Source organism: Bombina bombina, chromosome 1 (genome assembly GCF_027579735.1).
Source record: "Bombina bombina isolate aBomBom1 chromosome 1, aBomBom1.pri, whole genome shotgun sequence".
Taxonomy (NCBI): Eukaryota; Metazoa; Chordata; class Amphibia; order Anura; family Bombinatoridae; genus Bombina; species Bombina bombina.
Genome location: NC_069499.1, coordinates 346846933 through 346865130, shown reverse-complemented (window position 1 = coordinate 346865130; position 18198 = coordinate 346846933). Strand labels below are relative to the sequence as shown.

Sequence of the window (18198 nt, the reverse complement as noted above, 5' to 3'; positions counted from 1 at the left end):
TGCTGTCAATTACCACATGCAGGTGAGTAGCTAGCTGAGTCAGACAGAATTCCTGGACTGGACTTTTTGACATAATGTGCTACCTGCAAACTGCGGGGTGGAGCACTGGCCCACCCTACTCTCCAAATACTCCACCCCACTCTCCAAATACTCCACCCCAGGGACCCATAAATCAATCACATATTTTCTCTATGTGGCAAACAAACATAACAATTCTCCCTGGGGTTGTCAGACCATACCCCGCACTGCAGCACTTTTGAGGGAATATAGACACCTTCCATTACTATGCCTTGGGTTCTGTCACAATACATATATATATATATATATATATATACTGTATATATATATATATATATATATATATATATATATATATATGTGTGTGTGTGTGTGTGTGTGTGTGTGTGTAAGCATTGGAGCCCTTTGCAGTTAAAATGAAAACATGTAAAATCATATTTATGCTATATTCATTTGTAATAAAGTGTTATACTGTGCATTTACTGTAAATATTTCGCCTTCCAATGTTCTGCACATAGCAGAATATGTTCTATGTATTTATAAATAGATATTCCTATATATATCTGTATATGTCTATACCTATATATATATATATATATATATATATATATATATATATATATATATATATGTGTGTATAGATAGATATATGTTGTACCAAAATACCATCAGATATATGTAGAAATATGCATTTATGAATAAATAGAACACATTCTGCTATGTGAAGAACATTGAAATGTGAAATATTCAATATTCATATTTTCATGACGGGTTAGCGCACTTAAGAATATGCAATCAGGATTGAGCTTGAGTAGGGTGTCCCCCCCCCCCCCCCCCCACATAATAGCGATATTCGAAGTTTGGCTTATTGCGCGCCTCAGGTTAGCAAACTTTTTACTTTTAGCCCTAATATGAGCGCTACCTAACGCAAATAGCTTACTACTAGCGGAGGGAGCGTGCAAGCTGAAGTGATAAATATCGCTCCACTTGTAATCTGGCCCAAAAATGTTTAATACTGATGTAACACTAAATAAATGAGCAGTTTAACATTCTTCTAAAACATTTCATTTTAGTGCTGATTGTTTTACTTCTGGGATACTGATTTATCTATATAAAATTTCAACACCTTCAAAAGTCAATTTCAGTGTCCATCAGTGAAGCTGTGTAGATGCCTAGAAAATACTCAGTGTGCTGGGACCTGCTATATGACAGCCAGCACTGACATACTATATGGGAGCAAGTGTTACCAGCACAGGCCTGTGGGAGGAGGAAAGAAAGAGGAGGGCACACAGACAGAAGGGATGCACAGAAAAGGCATGAATGGGGGTAGGAAACGTGTAAATACACAGAGGTAGTCCTAAGCATAGACCTGCAGAAGGACTGAGAATGACATACCGTGGAGAATAACAGAATAGAAAGAGAGAACATGGAGTGAATGAAAAGAAATTATAAAGAGCAGGAGGTTACTGAATGTGACCTGGTGCTATAATTAATGTGATGCAGGAAGATTGGTTTGTGTGACAGCACGGCAGAATCTGCTGCCACAGCTGCCTGCTGCTTAGAGGATATGTCTTCTTGACTCCCTCAGTTCCTGGCTCCCAGTCTCACTGCTTCCTAACACCGAGAGGTCAAAATGGGATAAAGGCAAAAACGCCCAGAAGACAACAACCTCACGTCTGTCAGAGCTGTAACAGCCACTACTGGTGTGCAGCATGGAAATAGAATGTATGGAGGTGGATGGGGAGACCCAGCAGGTAAGAGAACAAAACTACCAAGGACATGGCATGGGGTTACATTCCAGAAATCTTATTCGACATGTAGTGCGTTTGGATCATGATTATAATTGTATTTCTTTTTCTATTTTCCAATAGGCTGTATTTGAAACCATAGACACATTAAAAGTTTTGGATTATATTATGCAATCTCCGTAATTAATTAATTGAGTCGTCTATGACAGCTAGTGGATTGATATACTGAATACTATACTCTTGGTAACTCTGCAACTTTTTTTAAGGTGACATTTACATGTGGTGTTATCTTGTCAATATGAGCTGTTTGGAAGCTGTGTGAGAGGGCACAGAGCAGCTGTTTCTATATATCATATGTATTTCTAACTCTTTAGGAGCAAGGCTTTGAGAGCTTATGTTCATCATGAATACATTAAATGATTTTATGGTGCTGCATCTATAGAAGTTGTTTGGTACACACAAAATACATCTACTCATAAGTCTTTTATTTTTATTTCTTTAGCAACCAGTTCAGTCAGGACCAGAAACTCCCCTGCAGGAGGCACCAGGTATTTTTTGTCAACAAAATCACTACTGTATGAAAGCATTTGTATAACTGCAATTAACACATCTTAAAGGGACAGTGTACACCAGAATTTTTATTGTTTAAAAAGATAGAGAATCCCTTTATTACCCATTCCCCAGTTTTGCATAACCAACACAATTATATTAATATACTTTTTACCTCTGTGATTACCTTGTATCTAAGCATCTTCCGACAGCCCCCTGATCATATGACTTTTTATTTATCTATTGACTTGCATTTTAGCTAATTAGTGCTGTGTTGTGCACAACTTCACGGGCGTGAGCACAATGCTATCTATATGGCCCACATGAACCAGCAGTTTCCCGTTGTGAAAAGCAAATAAAAAAGCATGTGATAAGAGGCTGTCTGTAGTCACTTAGAAACAGGCAGACATTTAGAGGTTTAAATGTTAGAAAGTGTATTGATATATAACAATGTTAGTTGTGCAAAGCTGGGGAATGGGTAGTAAAGACGTTGTCTATCTTTTTAGACAATAACAATTTTGGTACAGACTGTCCCTTTAATTTCACACACCCTTGTCCCTGCGTATGGACTGACCTACAAACATAGTTTGGCTATATGTGCTGATCTAAGTACCCACATCTGTTTTGTGGGCAAACTTCCCTCATATTATCATGTCTTCCAATATCTAAAAGAAAGCGATATAAACCACCATCTGCAAGCAACCTTCCCCTCAGCACCATCTTTATTCCTGAACTCTGTCTGCATAAAGCAGGCTTCCTTAGAAATGACAAGATGATAATTCAAGTCTCATAACTCTCAGACTTTAAATGCAAGGTTTTATTGTTAGATGGTCATTAGTGTATCATTTGGTGGCAAAACTGTTAATACTATGGTATTCTGATGTTAATGCTGTGACCTTATACATTTGTATTCCTACCCCAAGGACTGGCATCCCTGCTAATTAAAAAAGAACCTGTAACTCATCAAAAACAATAATTATCAGCTTGTGTTTAAACATAGTCATATGCATTCGCTTTTTAAAACAAGATGAAACAGTATTATGCTAGTTTAAATGTTTTTTTTTTTTTTTACAGGGGCAGACTTAAACCTACTACTTCACCTAATAAACCTAATACTTAAAATTAGGAAAGGGCCCCCACTGTCTCACACTGAACCGAATTTATTCAAATTTATGCACATGGTAGCTTCCCTGCCCTACCCCCACCCGTCCCCCCAACCTCAATGGCCAGGACTCCCAACGTCAAAGACCAGAGACAGGGCCCCAAACCTCCAGGGCCAGACTCCACACCCCATGGCCCTCACAGCGACAGACACCTGACAGGACTCCCCCACACACACACACACTCTAGGCCCCCTGAGCAACAAACCCCACATTCAGGCCAGGGCCCCCACTAAACCCACACTTAACTGCTTGGTTACTGACAGGGCAGCTGTCAACCCCAGCTTAAGCAGCACACCAGGAGCCATGGAGATGCCATTTGTAGGCCCTCTTACTTGCTGGGCCCTCAGTCCAGGTCCTATGTGCCCGGCTGATCAGTCCGCCCCTGTTAGTTTAGGATAAAAACATAAAACTTTAAACAATGACTAATTAAGATGACGTAAATGTTCCCTCTATCTCTCTTCAATATGTTATCCCATGTATTCTCTGAACTGTATCTTTTTTTTTTTTTTTTTTTTTAAAGGAACAGTGTACTTTAAAATTGGTTTATTTTTAATGTTTTTCCAGTTACTTGTTATACCAATTGTAGAGTTTAAAATGTATGAGAAATTATTCCTTTATGTATGTTTCTTATCTGTCTACTTAATTACACAAAGTCCTCCTTATCTTCTTTATTACTCTTTACACCAATAGAACAATGGGAAATGACCATCTTAGTACCTCTCTGCCACAACCCCCACTGGGAGCATTATTTTTATCTAAACCTTCTTGTTTTTTGTTTTTAAACAGAACCTAAGTTCAGAAATGTCCACATAGAACCTGGGGACCCTGTACTGACTGTCCCATTAAAATACTTTAGGTCAGGGTTCTTCCAACCTTGAGTTGTGTTGGGTTTAAGGCTTCAGCTTGTAAACAAACATAACTAAGGATTTTTGTAGGGAAATTAAAGGGACACTAAACCTAAATTGCTTGCTGATTGGTGGGTACATTTTGCCACCAATCAGCAAGCGGTATCCAGGTGCTGACCCTAAAATGGGCAGGCTCCTAAGCTTTCATTCCTGCTTTTCAAATAAAGATACCAAGAGTCCAGGCTGACTGAATTAAATCTGGCCATACTTGTGATAATAAGGTGGTTACTATTGAATCAATGTACACTGCTCAATGTAATGTATATCTTAATGACTGTAATGTATGTTTGTTAATTCTCTTTCAATAAAAAGAATTTTAAAAGATAGCAATAGAACAAAGAAAAAATCATAATAGGAGTAATTTAGAAAGTTGCTTAAAATAGCATGCTCTATCTGAATCATGAAAGAAAAAAAATGTGGGTTTACTATCCCTTTAAGGTCAAATTAAACTTTCATGATTCAGATAGAGCATACATTTTAAAAGAGTTTTCAATTTATTTCTATTATAAAATGAACTTTGAAAAGCATACCTAGCTAGCTGGTGATTGGTGGTTACACATACAGTCGTATACAAAAGTTTAGGCACCCCTGACAATTTCCATGTTTTTCATTTATAAATAATTGGCTGTTTGGATCAGCAATTTCATTTTGATTTATCAAATAACTGAAGGACATAGTAATATTTCAGTAGTAAAATGAGGTTTATTGGATTAACAGAAAATGTGCAATATGCATCAAAACGAAATTAGATGGGTGCATACATTTGGGCACCCTTGTCATTTTGTTGATTTGAATACCTGCAACTACCTAGCACTGATTAATTGGAACACACAATTGGTTTGGTGAGCTCATTAAGCCTTGAACTTCATAGACAGGTGCATCCAATTATGAGAAAATGTATTTAAGGTGGCCCACAAACCACCTCCAAAGACCTTCAACATCATCTTGCTGCAGATGGTGTCACTGTGCATCGTTCAACATTTCAGCGTATGGGAGAGTGATGCGGAAGAAGCCTTTTCTGCACACACACCACAAACAGAGTCGCTTGAGTTATACAAACGCACATTTGGACAAGCCAGCTTCATTTTGGAAGAAGGTGCTGTGGACTGATGAAACAAAGATTGAGTTATTTGGTCATAACAAGGGGCGTTATGCATGGCAGCAAAAGAACACAGCATTCCAAGACAAACACTTGCTACCCACAGTAAAATTTTGTAGATGTTTCATCATGCTGTGGGACTGTGTGGCCAGTGCCGGTACTGGGAATCTTGTTAAAGTTGAGGGTCTCATGGATTCCACTCAATATCAGCAGATACTTGAGAATAATATTGAGGAATCAGTCACAAAGTTAAAGTTACGCCTGAGCTGGATATTTCAACAAGACAACAACCCAAAACACTGCTCAAAATCTACTCTGGCATTTATGCAGAGGAACAAGTACAATGTCCTGGAATGGCCATCCCAGTCCCCAGATCTGAATATCATTGAAAATATGTAGGATGATTTGAAGCGGGCTGTCCATGCTCGGCAACCATCAAACCTAACTGAACTGGAGATGTTTTGCAAGGAGGAATGGTCCAAAATACCTTCATCCAGAATCCAGACACTCATTACAGGCTATAGGAAGTGTCTAAAATGTATGCACCTGTCTAATTTTGTTTTCAAGCATATTGCACATTTTCTGTTAATCCAATAAACCTCATTTCACTACTGAAATATTAATGTGTCCTTCAGTTATTTGATAGATCAAAATGAAATTGCTGATCCAAACACCCAATTATTTATAAATGAAAATCATGGAAATTGTCAGGGGTGCCTAAACTTTTGCATACGACTGTATATGCCTCTTGTCATTAGCTCACCAGATGTGTTCAGCTAGGTTCTAGTAGTGCATTGCTGCTGTGGTGCTGACTTTAGCTATGTTTTTAATCTCATTGCAAGTAATTGTGGAATAAAAAAATGCTCTAACAAATTAGATCATTTTCATTTTGCAATTTTATACCCCTTTAAAGGAAAACTAAACACTAAAAAATTGATACAATGATGTATGTAAAGTAAAGATTACGCTTAGAATAATAGGCTGTTTTTTGTTTTGTTTTTTAAAATTATTTTAGTTGTGTAAATAATTGAAGAAACAAGTGTAAAGCTAGTTTCTTTATGGTAATGGGAGCAGCCACGTTGTAACTTAAAGGGACACTAAACACAAATTGTAAACTAAATTATTATAAACCTTCATATGTAAGAATAATTTTGCAATGAAAACCGCAGTTTTATTTAGTCAAATGAGTATATTGTTTTATGTTTATTCTTTTCACTCATTTCCCTGTCCCCCAGAACAAAAGAACCCCTGCTAACCAATTGCAAACTCATATTCAGATATAGCACAAACTCTCGGCTAGATTTAGAGTTTTGTCGGTAAGGACCCGCGTAGCTAACGCTGCCTTTTTTCTGGCCGCACCATAAAAATAACTCTGGTATTGAGAGTCCACATAAAGGCTGCGTTAGGCTCCAAAAAAGGAGCGTAGAGCATATTTAACGCAGCTTCAACTCTCGATACCAGAGTTGCTTACGGACGCGGCCAGCCTCAAAAACGTGCTTGTGCACGATTCCCCCATAGGAAACAATGGGGCTGTTTGAGCTGAAAAAAAACCTAACACCTGCAAAAAAGCTGCGTTCAGCTCCTAACGCAGCCCCATTGTTTGCTATGGGGAAACACTTCCTACGTCTGCACCTAACACCCTAACATGTACCCCGAGCCTAAACACCCCTAACCTTACACTTATTAACCCCTAATCTGCCGCCCCCGCTATCGCTGACCCCTGCATATTATTTTTAACCCCTAATCTGCCGCTCCGTAAACTGGCGCTACTTACATTATCCTTATGTACCCCTAATCTGCTGCCCCTAACACCGCCGACCCCTATATTATATTTATTAACCCCTAATCTGCCCCCCACAACGTCGCCTCCACCTGCCTACACTTATTAACCCCTAATCTGCCGAGCGGACCGCACCGCTATCATAATAAAGTTATTAACCCCTAATCCGCCTCACTAACCCTATAATAAATAGTATTAACCCCTAATCTGCCCTCCCTAACATCGCCGACACCTAACTTCAATTATTAACCCCTAATCTGCCGACCGGAGCTCACCGCTGTTCTAATAAATGTATTAACCCCTAAAGCTAAGTCTAACCCTAACACTAACACCACCCTAACTTAAATATAATTTAAATCTAACGAAATTAATTAACTCTTATTAAATAAATTATTCCTATTTAAAGCTAAATACTTACCTGTAAAATAAATCCTAATATAGCTACAATATAAATTATAATTATATTATAGCTATTTTAGGATTAATATTTATTTTACAGGTAACTTTGTATTTATTTTAACCAGGTACAATAGCTATTAAATAGTTAAGAACTATTTAATAGCTAAAATAGTTAAAATAATTACAAAATTACCTGTAAAATAAATCCTAACCTAAGTTACAATTAAACCTAACACTATACTATCATTAAATTAATTAAATAAAATACCTACAATTACCTACAATTAAACCTAACACTACACTATCAATACATTAATTAAATACAATACCTACAAATAACTACAATTAAATAAACTAACTAAAGTACAAAAAATAAAAAAGAACTAAGTTACAAAAAATAAAAAAATATTTACAAACATAAGAAAAATATTACAACAATTTTAAACTAATTACACCTACTCTAAGCCCCCTAATAAAATAACAAAGACCCCCAAAATAAAAAATGCCCTACCCTATTCTAAATTACTAAAGTTCAAAGCTCTTTTACCTTACCAGCCCTGAACAGGGCCCTTTGCGGGGCATGCCCCAAGAAGTTCAGCTCTTTTGCCTGTAAAAAAAAACATACAATACCCCCCCCAACATTACAACCCACCACCCACATACCCCTAATCTAACCCAAACCCCCCATAAATAAACCTAACACTAAGCCCCTGAAGATCATCCTACCTTGTCTTCACCTCACCGGGTATCACCGATCGGTCCTGGCTCCAAAATCTTCATCCAACCCAAGCGGGGGCTGGCGATCCATTATCCGGTGGCTGAAGAGGTCCAGAAGAGGCTCCAAAGTCTTCATCCTATCCGGGAAGAAGAGTAGATCCGGACCGGCAACCATCATCTTCCAAGCTGCATCTTCTATCTTCATCCGATGAGGACCGGCTCCATCCTGAAGACCTCCACCGCGGACCCATCTTCATCCGGCGACGTCCAACTGAAGAATGACGGTTCCTTTAAGGGACGTCATCCAAGATGGCGTCCCCCGAATTCCGATTGGCTGATAGGATTCTATCAGCCAATCGGAATTAAGGTAGGAATATTCTGATTGGCTGATGGAATCAGCCAATCAGAATCAAGTTCAATCCGATTGGCTGATCCAATCAGCCAATCAGATTGAGCTCGCATTCTATTGGCTGTTCCGATCAGCCAATAGGGGGGGGGGTATTGTATGTTTTTTTTTACAGGCAAAAGAGCTGAATTCTTTGGGGCATGCCCCGCAAAGGGCCCTGTTCAGGGCTGGTAAGGTAAAAGAGCTTTGAACTTTAGTAATTTAGAATAGGGTAGGGCATTTTTTATTTTGGGGGTCTTTGTTATTTTATTAGGGGGCTTAGAGTAGGTATAATTAGTTTAAAATTGTTGTAAGATTTTTCTTATGTTTGTAAATATTTTTTTATTTTTTGTAGCTTAGTTCTTTTTTATTTTAGTTTATTTAATTGTAGTTATTTTTAGGTATTGTATTTAATTAATGTATTGATAGTGTAGTGTTAGGTTTAATTGTAGGTAATTGTAGGTATTTTATTTAATTAATTTAATGATAGTATAGTGTTAGGTTTAATTGTAACTTAGGTTAGGATTTATTTTACAGGTAATTTTGTAATTATTTTAACTATTTTAGCTATTAAATAGTTCTTAACTATGTAATAGCTATTGTACCTGGTTAAAATAAATACAAAGTTACCTGTAAAATAAATATTAATCCTAAAATAGCTATAAAATAATTATAATTTATATTGTAGCTATATTAGGATTTATTTTACAGGTAAGTATTTAGCTTTAAATAGGAATAATTTATTTAATAAGAGTTAATTTATTTCGTTAGATTTAAATTATATTTAAGTTAGGGGGGTGTTAGTGTTAGGGTTAGACTTAGCTTTAGGGGTTAATACATTTATTAGAATAGCGGTGAGCTCCAGTCGGCAGATTAGGGGTTAATGTTTGAAGTTAGGTGTCGGCGATGTTAGGGAGGGCAGATTAGGGGTTAATACTATTTATTATAGGGTTAGTGAGGCGGATTAGGGGTTAATAACTTTATTATGATAGCGGTGCAGTCCGCTCGGCAGATTAGGGGTTAATAAGTGTAGGCAGGTGGAGGCGACGTTGTGGGGGGCAGATTAGGGGTTAATAAATATAATATAGGGGTCGGCGGTGTTAGGGGCAGCAGATTAGGGGTACATAGCTATAATGTAGGTGGCGGCTCTTTGCGGTCGGCAGATTAGGGGTTAATTATTGTAGGTAGCTGGCTGTGACGTTGTGGGGGGCAGGTTAGGGGTTAATAAATATAATATAGGGGTCGGCGGTGTTAGGGGCAGCAGATTAGGGGTACATAAGGATAACGTAGGTGGCGGTCGGCAGATTAGGGGTTAAAAAAATTAAATCGAGTGGCGGCAATGTGGGGGGGCCTCGGTTTAGGGGTACATAGGTAGTTTATGGGTGTTAGTGTACTTTAGAGTACAGTAGTTATGAGCTTTATGAACCGGCGTTAGCCCAGAAAGCTCTTAACTACTGACTTTTTTCTGCGGCTGGAGTTTTGTCGTTAGATTTCTAACGCTCACTTCAGACACGACTCTAAATACCGGAGTTAGAAAAATCCCATTGAAAAGATAGGATACGCAATTGACGTAAGGGGATCTGCGGTATGGAAAAGTCGCGGCTGAAAAGTGAGCGTTAGACCCTTTTTTTAATGACTCCAAATACCGGAGGTAGCCTAAAACCAGCGTTAGGAGCCTCTAACGCTGGTTTTCACGGCTACCGCCAAACTCCAAATCTAGGCCTCTGTTTGCCCATGTGCAGACTGGTGTAGCCTGCTCTCCTGTATTCCCTTAAAGTCAATGTAAACTTTAATGAATTGAATCCCAGGATCAAAAAGTAATCTTAAATACAGGGGCACTTTAATTCATTAAAGTTTACAAAGACGCTTATTTTTTAAAATACTTACCTTTGCGTTATGGTAAACATAACTGCTTTCTTTAGCAGATTGATGACGAATCCGTCTTTCTCCAATCATTGTGTGCCCCCTTTGGCGTCCATTACAGTCACTTTAAGGTGGTTTAGCACTGATTCAACACTGTTAAAAATGATTCCATCAGCCAATCAGAAAATTCCTACCTTAATTCCGATTGGCTGATAGAATCCTATCAGCCAATCGGAATTCGAGGGACGCCATCTTGGATGACGTCCCTTAAAGGAACCGTCATTAGTCGGGAGACATCGGAAGAAGAGGATGGATCCGCGTCGCCTGCTTCAAGATGGACCCGCTCCGCACCGGATGGAAGAAGATCGAAGATGCGGCTTGGAGAAGATGTTTGCCGGTCCGGATGTCCTCTTCTTGCCGGATAGGATGAAGACTTTGGAGCCTCTTCTGGACCTCTTCAGCACCGGATTATGGATTGCCAACCCCCGCTTGGGTTGGATGAAGATCTTGGAGCCAGGACGGATCGGTGATACCTGGATGGTGAAGACAAGGTAGGAAGATCTTCAGGGGATTAGTGTTAGGTTTATTTAAGGGGGGTTTGGGTTAGATTAGGGGTATGTGGGTGGTGGGTTGTAATGTTGGGGGGGGGTATTGTATGTTTTTTTTTTACAGGCAAAAGAGCTGAACTTCTTGGGGCATGCCCCGCAAAGGGCCCTGTTCAGGGCTGGTAAGGTAAAAGAGCTTGTAACTTTTTTAATTTAGAATAGGGTAGGGAATTTATTATTTTGGGGGGCTTTGTTATTTTATTAGGGGGCTTAGAGTAGGTGTAATTAGTTTAAAATTGTTGTAATATTTTTCTTATGTTTGTAAATATTTTTTTATTTTCTGTAACTTAGTTCTTTTTTATTTTTTGTACTTTAGCTAGTTTATTTAATTGTATTTATTTGTAGCAATTGTGTTTATTTAATTTATTGATAGTGTAGTGTTAGGTTAATTGTAGGTAATTGTAGGTAGTTTATTTAATTATTTTATTGATAGGGTAGTGTTAGGTTTAATTATATCTTAGGTTAGGATTTATTTTACAGGTAAATTTGTTATTATTTTAACTAGGTAACTATTAAATAGTTCTTAACTATTTAATAGCTATTGTACCTAGTTAAAATAAATACCAAGTTGCCTGTAAAATAAATATTAATCCTAAAATAGCTATAATATAATTATAATTTATATTGTAGCTATATTAGGATTTATTTTACAGGTAAGTATTTAGCTTTAAATAGGATTAATTTATTTAATAAGAGTTAATTTATTTCGTTAGATTAAAATTATATTTAAGTTAGGGGGGTGTTAGTGTTAGGGTTAGACTTAGCTTTAGGGGTTAATACATTTATTAGAATAGCGGTGAGCTCCGATCGGAAGATTAGGGGTTAATAATTGAAGGTAGGTGTCGGCGATGTTAGGGAGGGCAGATTAGGGGTTAATACTATTTATTATAGGGTTAGTGAGGCGGATTAGGGGCTAATAACTTTATTATAGTAGCGCTCAGGTCCGCTCGGCAGATTAGGGGTTAATAAGTGTAGGCAGGTGTCGGCGACGTTGTGGGGGGCAGATTAGGGGTTAATAAATATAATATAGGGGTCGGCGATGTTAGGGACAGCAGATTAGGGGTACATATCGATAATGTAAGTAGCGGCGGTTTACGGAGCGGCAGATTAGGGGTTAATAATAATATGCAGGAGTCAGCTATAGCGGGGGCGGCAGAATAGGGGTTAATAAGTGTAAGGCTAGGGGTGTTTAGACTCGGGGTACATGTTAGAGTGTTAGGTGTAGACGTAGGAAGTGTTTCCCCATAGGAAACAATGGGGCTGCGTTAGGAGCTGAACGCTGCTTTTTTGCAGGTGTTAGGTTTTTTTTCAGCTCAAACAGCCCCATTGTTTCCTATGGGGGAATCGTGCACGAGCACGTTTTTGATGCCGGCCGCGTCCGTAAGCAACTCTGGTATCGAGAGTTGCATTTGCGGTAAAAATGCTCTACGCTCCTTTTTTAGAGCCTAACGCAGCATTTGTTTGAACTCTCGATACCAGAGTTAAATTTATGGTGCGGCCAGAAAAAAGCCCGCGGAGCGTTAACAGCCCTTTTACCGCCAAACTCTAAATCTAGGCCTAAGGGTTAGTTTTAAAATACATAGGCTATGACATACAAGGTTAAACTACAAATGTTTTTTTTTTTTTTTAAATCTGCTAATTGCAGCAACAATGAATATATTTGTTTTAAATATTACCTTATATTTAGCAACCTCTTATACTTTATCAGGTAACCAATGAATATTCCAACTTCCAGAATTTCTCAACAGGTCCAATTCACCTCAGAATACAAAAGAAGTATTTTGCAATGTGGATAAGAAGGGTAGCTATTTTTTTTCTTATAGTGACTGTGTTACAGGCAGCAAATTCTCAGTCACAAGTTAGCAAGCAAAAAAGACCAGCCCAGACTATCTCAATGCTTGGGGTTAAATCATGTGATATAACCCCACCCCTTTTTGTTCTGTACCATCTTTGGTGAATTGGTTTGGCCCTTAACGAAAACTTTTCACTTCATTGTTTCCCTGGGAATGCATGGTTGCTAGGGAAACACATCTTTGTTAACAACCAAATGCCTTTTGGCTGTAATACTGGATTTAGGCCATCGGGGGCAGCAGACAGAGACAAATAGTTTCATTCAATTATTTCTAAACAGTAAAAACATTTCTTTAAAATGTTTATTTAAAATACTATAATTTCTTTATATTACAAGTCACATGTTCCAAGTGTATTGGACTATGTCACATTATTCATCCAGACTATTTTAATATGAAACATCAGTATTATTTCTAACATCATATTATTATTATCTTAAAATCTATTTAAAAATAGTATTTGGTTATTTCTTCCTTTTATTCATATAAAACCACAGCATATTTCATATTTCTAATACATTTTGAATGCATGAATTTTGTTTATGACCCATATTCATAGGATATCTCTTTATTATATGTCTGAAAAATAAAGAGAAACAGAGGTTATTATTCTGACACAGTTAAACATTCTAGACCGGCTAAAATAGCCACCTATCAAGATTAGCAAATACCCATCTAATATTAGACAATCTCTCAAATGTATGTGTTCATATGTAATATTATACAAGTTGTATTTTCAGTGAATTTCAAAGTTACAATACAACATATTTTCTGTTTAGCTAGCAATACAGACGTGTATTTGAGATTTAGGGGCAATTAACACATAGGCGACACTTAGTCATTTCTTCAGCTATTGATTTGCTTTACGAATTTCATTAGGCTTCAAATGAAAATCTTAGACATTACGTCTCTGTCACTCCAGGTATTCCTGTAATCTAGGTACCATGTTTATCTTTGTTTGAAAAGATCTAATCTCATTAAGTGGTGAGGTAAAGAATGTTTTGAAGTTTGTACTTTTGGCTAGGGAGCAAATGCTCTCTTTTGAAGTTTTTGGGACATCTTGTCTGCATTGAGCTCTGAGGTGTGTATTTAAATTATCTGGGTTTTAAGTACAATTTTGGACATCAGAATTGTAACCTTATAGTAATATCTGATAAAAACATGGCTTCATATATAAACAAATTATTTTGTTTTATTATATATATATTTATTTATATATATGTCATTCACCTATACCCTGACATAATTCACCCTTCCAATCCAGATAGATGTAGGACACATGTATTTGAATTGGCTTAAAGTCAGTGGTACTTGGTGAGTTTATTGACGGTATCCATCATAGACAGTCTTCTATGAGAAGAGTCCGTTATTTTTGAGCCCTTATTCTCATTAGCTAGGCATCTTTAAACTACAGTATGTCTTTAGTGCATTTGGGGATATGACACTTCATTCTCCCTCTATGACTTGTAGTTGGGACCTAGGATGGCATGCTCACAACTGATTAAAATGGACCCATTTATCCATAAAAGTATCATTTTTGGGTATCCTAATTTTATAGGCAACTGGAGATATTTTGGTCTTGGTAGCACTACTTGGAGTTGCTCTTAATGCCATTAGGACTAGAGGTAGATTTACATCCCAGTCTTTGCCCATTTCACTCACAAACTTTTTGAGGATTTTCACAATGGATTGGTTTTAACGCTCTACACTACCACTTGAGGCAGCTCTATGTGCAATATGGAGCTTTCTTTTAACCCCTAGTATTTTCCACATTTTGGTCATCACTTCGCTAGTGAAGTGGGTTCCCTGATCTGATTCGATTCTTTGAGGTAAACCAAATATGGAAAACACGTGGTTGATGAGCAATGCTGCACATGTTTCAGCACTATTGTTAGGTGCGCTGATGCACTCTACCCATTTAGTGAACAGGCATGTCACTGTTCACATGTATTGGTTACCTCTTGATGACCTAGTTACTGGACCAATAAAATCAATTTGTACATCTGACCATGGCATTACCATCCCCCTTTTCTGCAATGGCGCTCTATGCGTTGGTGCAGTTGGTTGGAACTTTGGACAGATTAAACAATCTTGACAGTAAGTTTGAACATCTTTCAACATGTGTGGCCAGAAGGCATAATCACGCAATATTTAATACGTTAATTCGGCGCCACGATGGCCAGATGTGGAAGCATCATGGGCATGTTGAAGCATGAGACTCCTGAACTTAGTGAGTACTACCCATTGCTGGATGCCAGTTTTGGAGGTTCTAATTAACAAACCATCCTGTAACTTGAATTGTGATCTGGACTTCATTAAGATTCTAAGATCTTCCTTGCCAATACAATCATCTTTTGAGATGGGGTTGCTTTCAGGATCTTCTATGTGTTTATAGAAGATGCTTACAATGGGGTCTTCTTTTTGACTAGTGATCAGGTCCTCACTAGGAGAATCCTGACTCCATTGTACCAGGTTAGGCTCTCTCTGTTGTTTAGCCTGGTTTCTGGTAATTGCTTCTACCTGAATTGCACCCATTAAGTGGTCGATATTAAGGAGTTCTCCAGTTATGGCTCCTTGTTTGGCTAATGAATCCGCAAGATCATTGACTTCCTTTTCAGGACCTAGCACCCTGGAATGGCCCTTGGTCTTCTTCCAGTGTATGGTTAAATTATTGGATACCACCAGATTATCAAACTTGCCATGCTTGACTGGTTTGTTGTTACTTTTTTGCATGCCATTCCTTTTCCAAGTTGGCAGGTATTCAACAAAACTGTCACACACGTAATTTGAGTCAGTAATGATCACAATTTCATGAATACCCTGTTCAATAGCCATTTCAATGGTTTTTAGAACAGCAGTTAGTTCTGCAACCTGACTGGATCTTGGTTCAATGTTGAAACCTATAGATATATTTGGGTATCCATTTGCCCAAGTTATACCAATGCCAGCGACTAGTCTGCGCTCATTATCAAAAGTGGCATGTTAAGAACAACCATCAACATATACCCAAGGTAACGTTCGACAATGGTCCGTATTGTACATTTTATACTGGGAAAGCAATTGTTCCTCCAGGAAGTCATCTTCTAATAGTTCTTCCTCAGGATCCTTGGCTGTACAGTCGTGGAGCTCAGCAAGTCCTTGTGCGACTGGATTCTTTTTATTCTGCTTATAGCGAATGTCTAAAGGCCAGCCTTGTAAGGAAAGAGTCCACGCTGTTATGCGGCTATTAGACAAATTCCCATCTCTTATTCTCTCACTTTGCAGATATAGCAAAGGCTGGTGGGCCGTTTCTACAATAATTTTCTCGCCCTGTATATAGCTGCGGAAATTTTGTAGAGCCCATACAGCAGATAAGAGGGCTTTTTCACAATCGCTAAATCTTATTTCTACTGGGGATAGAGTTTTGCTCACATAAGCAATGACTTTGCTTAACTTATCATGCTTTTGATATAAAACAGCACTCATGCTTATGTCTGTGTAACCTGTCTCTAAGAAGAAAGGTTTATCCCCTTCAGGGTACGCTAAGCAAGGTGCTTGAGTGAGTTTTCTCTTCAGCTCTCTGATAGCTGTCTCTTGAGTCTCACTCCAGTGCCATTTCACATCCTTCTTTAGAAGAAGTAGTAGTGGTTTAGCTAATTCTGCATAATTATCAATGAATTTGCGAGAATAATTCGTCATACCCAGGAATGATCTCAATTAAGTTAGTTGGGTTTTTAGAAATTTCTATAGCTTCCACCTTTTTCTTCTGAGGATTTAGCCCTTCAGAAGTAACTTCATGTCCTAAGAAGTTTAACCCCTTAATGACCGAGGACGTGCAGGGTACGTCCTCAAAAAAAAGGCAGTTAACGCCTGAGAACGTACCCTGCACGTCCTCGGTGTGGAAAGCAGCTGCAAGCGATCCTGCTCGCTTCCGGCTGCTTTCCGGTTATTGCAGTGATGCCTCGATATCGAGGCATCCTGCAATAACCATTTGTAGCCATCCGGTGCAGAGAGAGCCACTCTGTGGCCCTCTCTGCACCGGACATTAACGGCTACGTTTGTTGGTGGGTGGGAGCCGGTGTGGGAGGTGGGTGGCGGCCATCGATGGCCTTTGTGATGCGGAGGGGGGCGGGATCGGGGGCGGGGACGACCGGGGGACGCGCACGGACACGCGCACGTGCACGGGGAGGCCGGGCGGGCGCGTGCACGGGGAGGGAGCGGGTGGGAACCACTACGCTACAGAAAGTTTTTTTGTTAGAAGTGGGGATCAAAGGGGTTAATATGTTTATTTTGGTGATCGGTTTGGCTGGTGGGGTATTGGACTGTGGGGGGGAAGCTACACTACAGAAACAAATAATAAAAAATAAAAAATAAACATTTTTATTTGCAAACTGGGTACTGGCAGACAGCTGCCAGTACCCAAGATGGCCCCAATAAGGCAGAGGGGGAGGGTTAGGGAGCTATTTTGGGGGATCAGGGAGGTTGGGGGCTAAGGGGGGACCCTACATAGCAGCATATGTAAATATGCTTAAAAAATTTTTTTTTTTTTTTTTATACCTTTTATTTTAGTACTGGCAGACTTTCTGCCAGTACTTAAGATGGCGGGGACAATTGTGGGGTGGGGGAGGGAAGAGTGCTGTTTGGGAGGGATCAGGGGGTGGGATGTGTCAGGTGGGAGTCTGATCTCTACACTAAAGCTAAAATTAACCCTGCAAGCTCCCTACAAACTACCTAATTAACCCCTTCACTGCTGGCCATAATACACATGTGATGCGCAGCAGCATTTAGCGGCCTTATAATTACCAAAAAGCAACGCCAAAGCCATATATGTCTGCTATTTCTGAACAAAGGGGATCCCAGAGAAGCATTTAAAACCATTTGTGCCATAATTGCACAAGCTGTTTGTAAATAATTTTAGTGAAAAACCTAAAGTTTGAAAAAGTGAACAATTTTTTTTTATTTGATTGCTTTTGGCGGTGAAATGGTGGCATGAAATATACCAAAATGGGCCTAGATCAATACTTGGGGTTGTCTACTACACTACACTAGAGCTAAAATTAACCCTAGAAGCTCCCTACATGCTCCCTAATTAACCCATTCACTGCTGGGCATAATACACGTGTGGTGCGCAGTGGCAT

The 18198-nt window shown here is 38.8% G+C and overlaps 1 protein-coding gene across 3 annotated transcripts in view; it reads left to right on the top strand.

Moving 5' to 3' along the window:
- Positions 1-1333: 1333 nt before the first annotated feature.
- Positions 1334-18198, top strand: part of PRKAG3 (protein kinase AMP-activated non-catalytic subunit gamma 3) — a 103899-nt gene continuing 87034 nt past the window's right edge. For all 3 annotated transcript variants that reach the window (XR_008400103.1, XM_053698157.1, XM_053698156.1), the window contains exons 1-2: positions 1334-1772; positions 2269-2314. Coding sequence is in view for 2 of the 3 variants with exons in the window: in XM_053698157.1 (XP_053554132.1) it covers positions 1731-1772; positions 2269-2314 (88 nt within the window). In the remaining variant the exon portion in view is untranslated. The remainder of the gene's footprint in view (positions 1773-2268; positions 2315-18198) is intronic.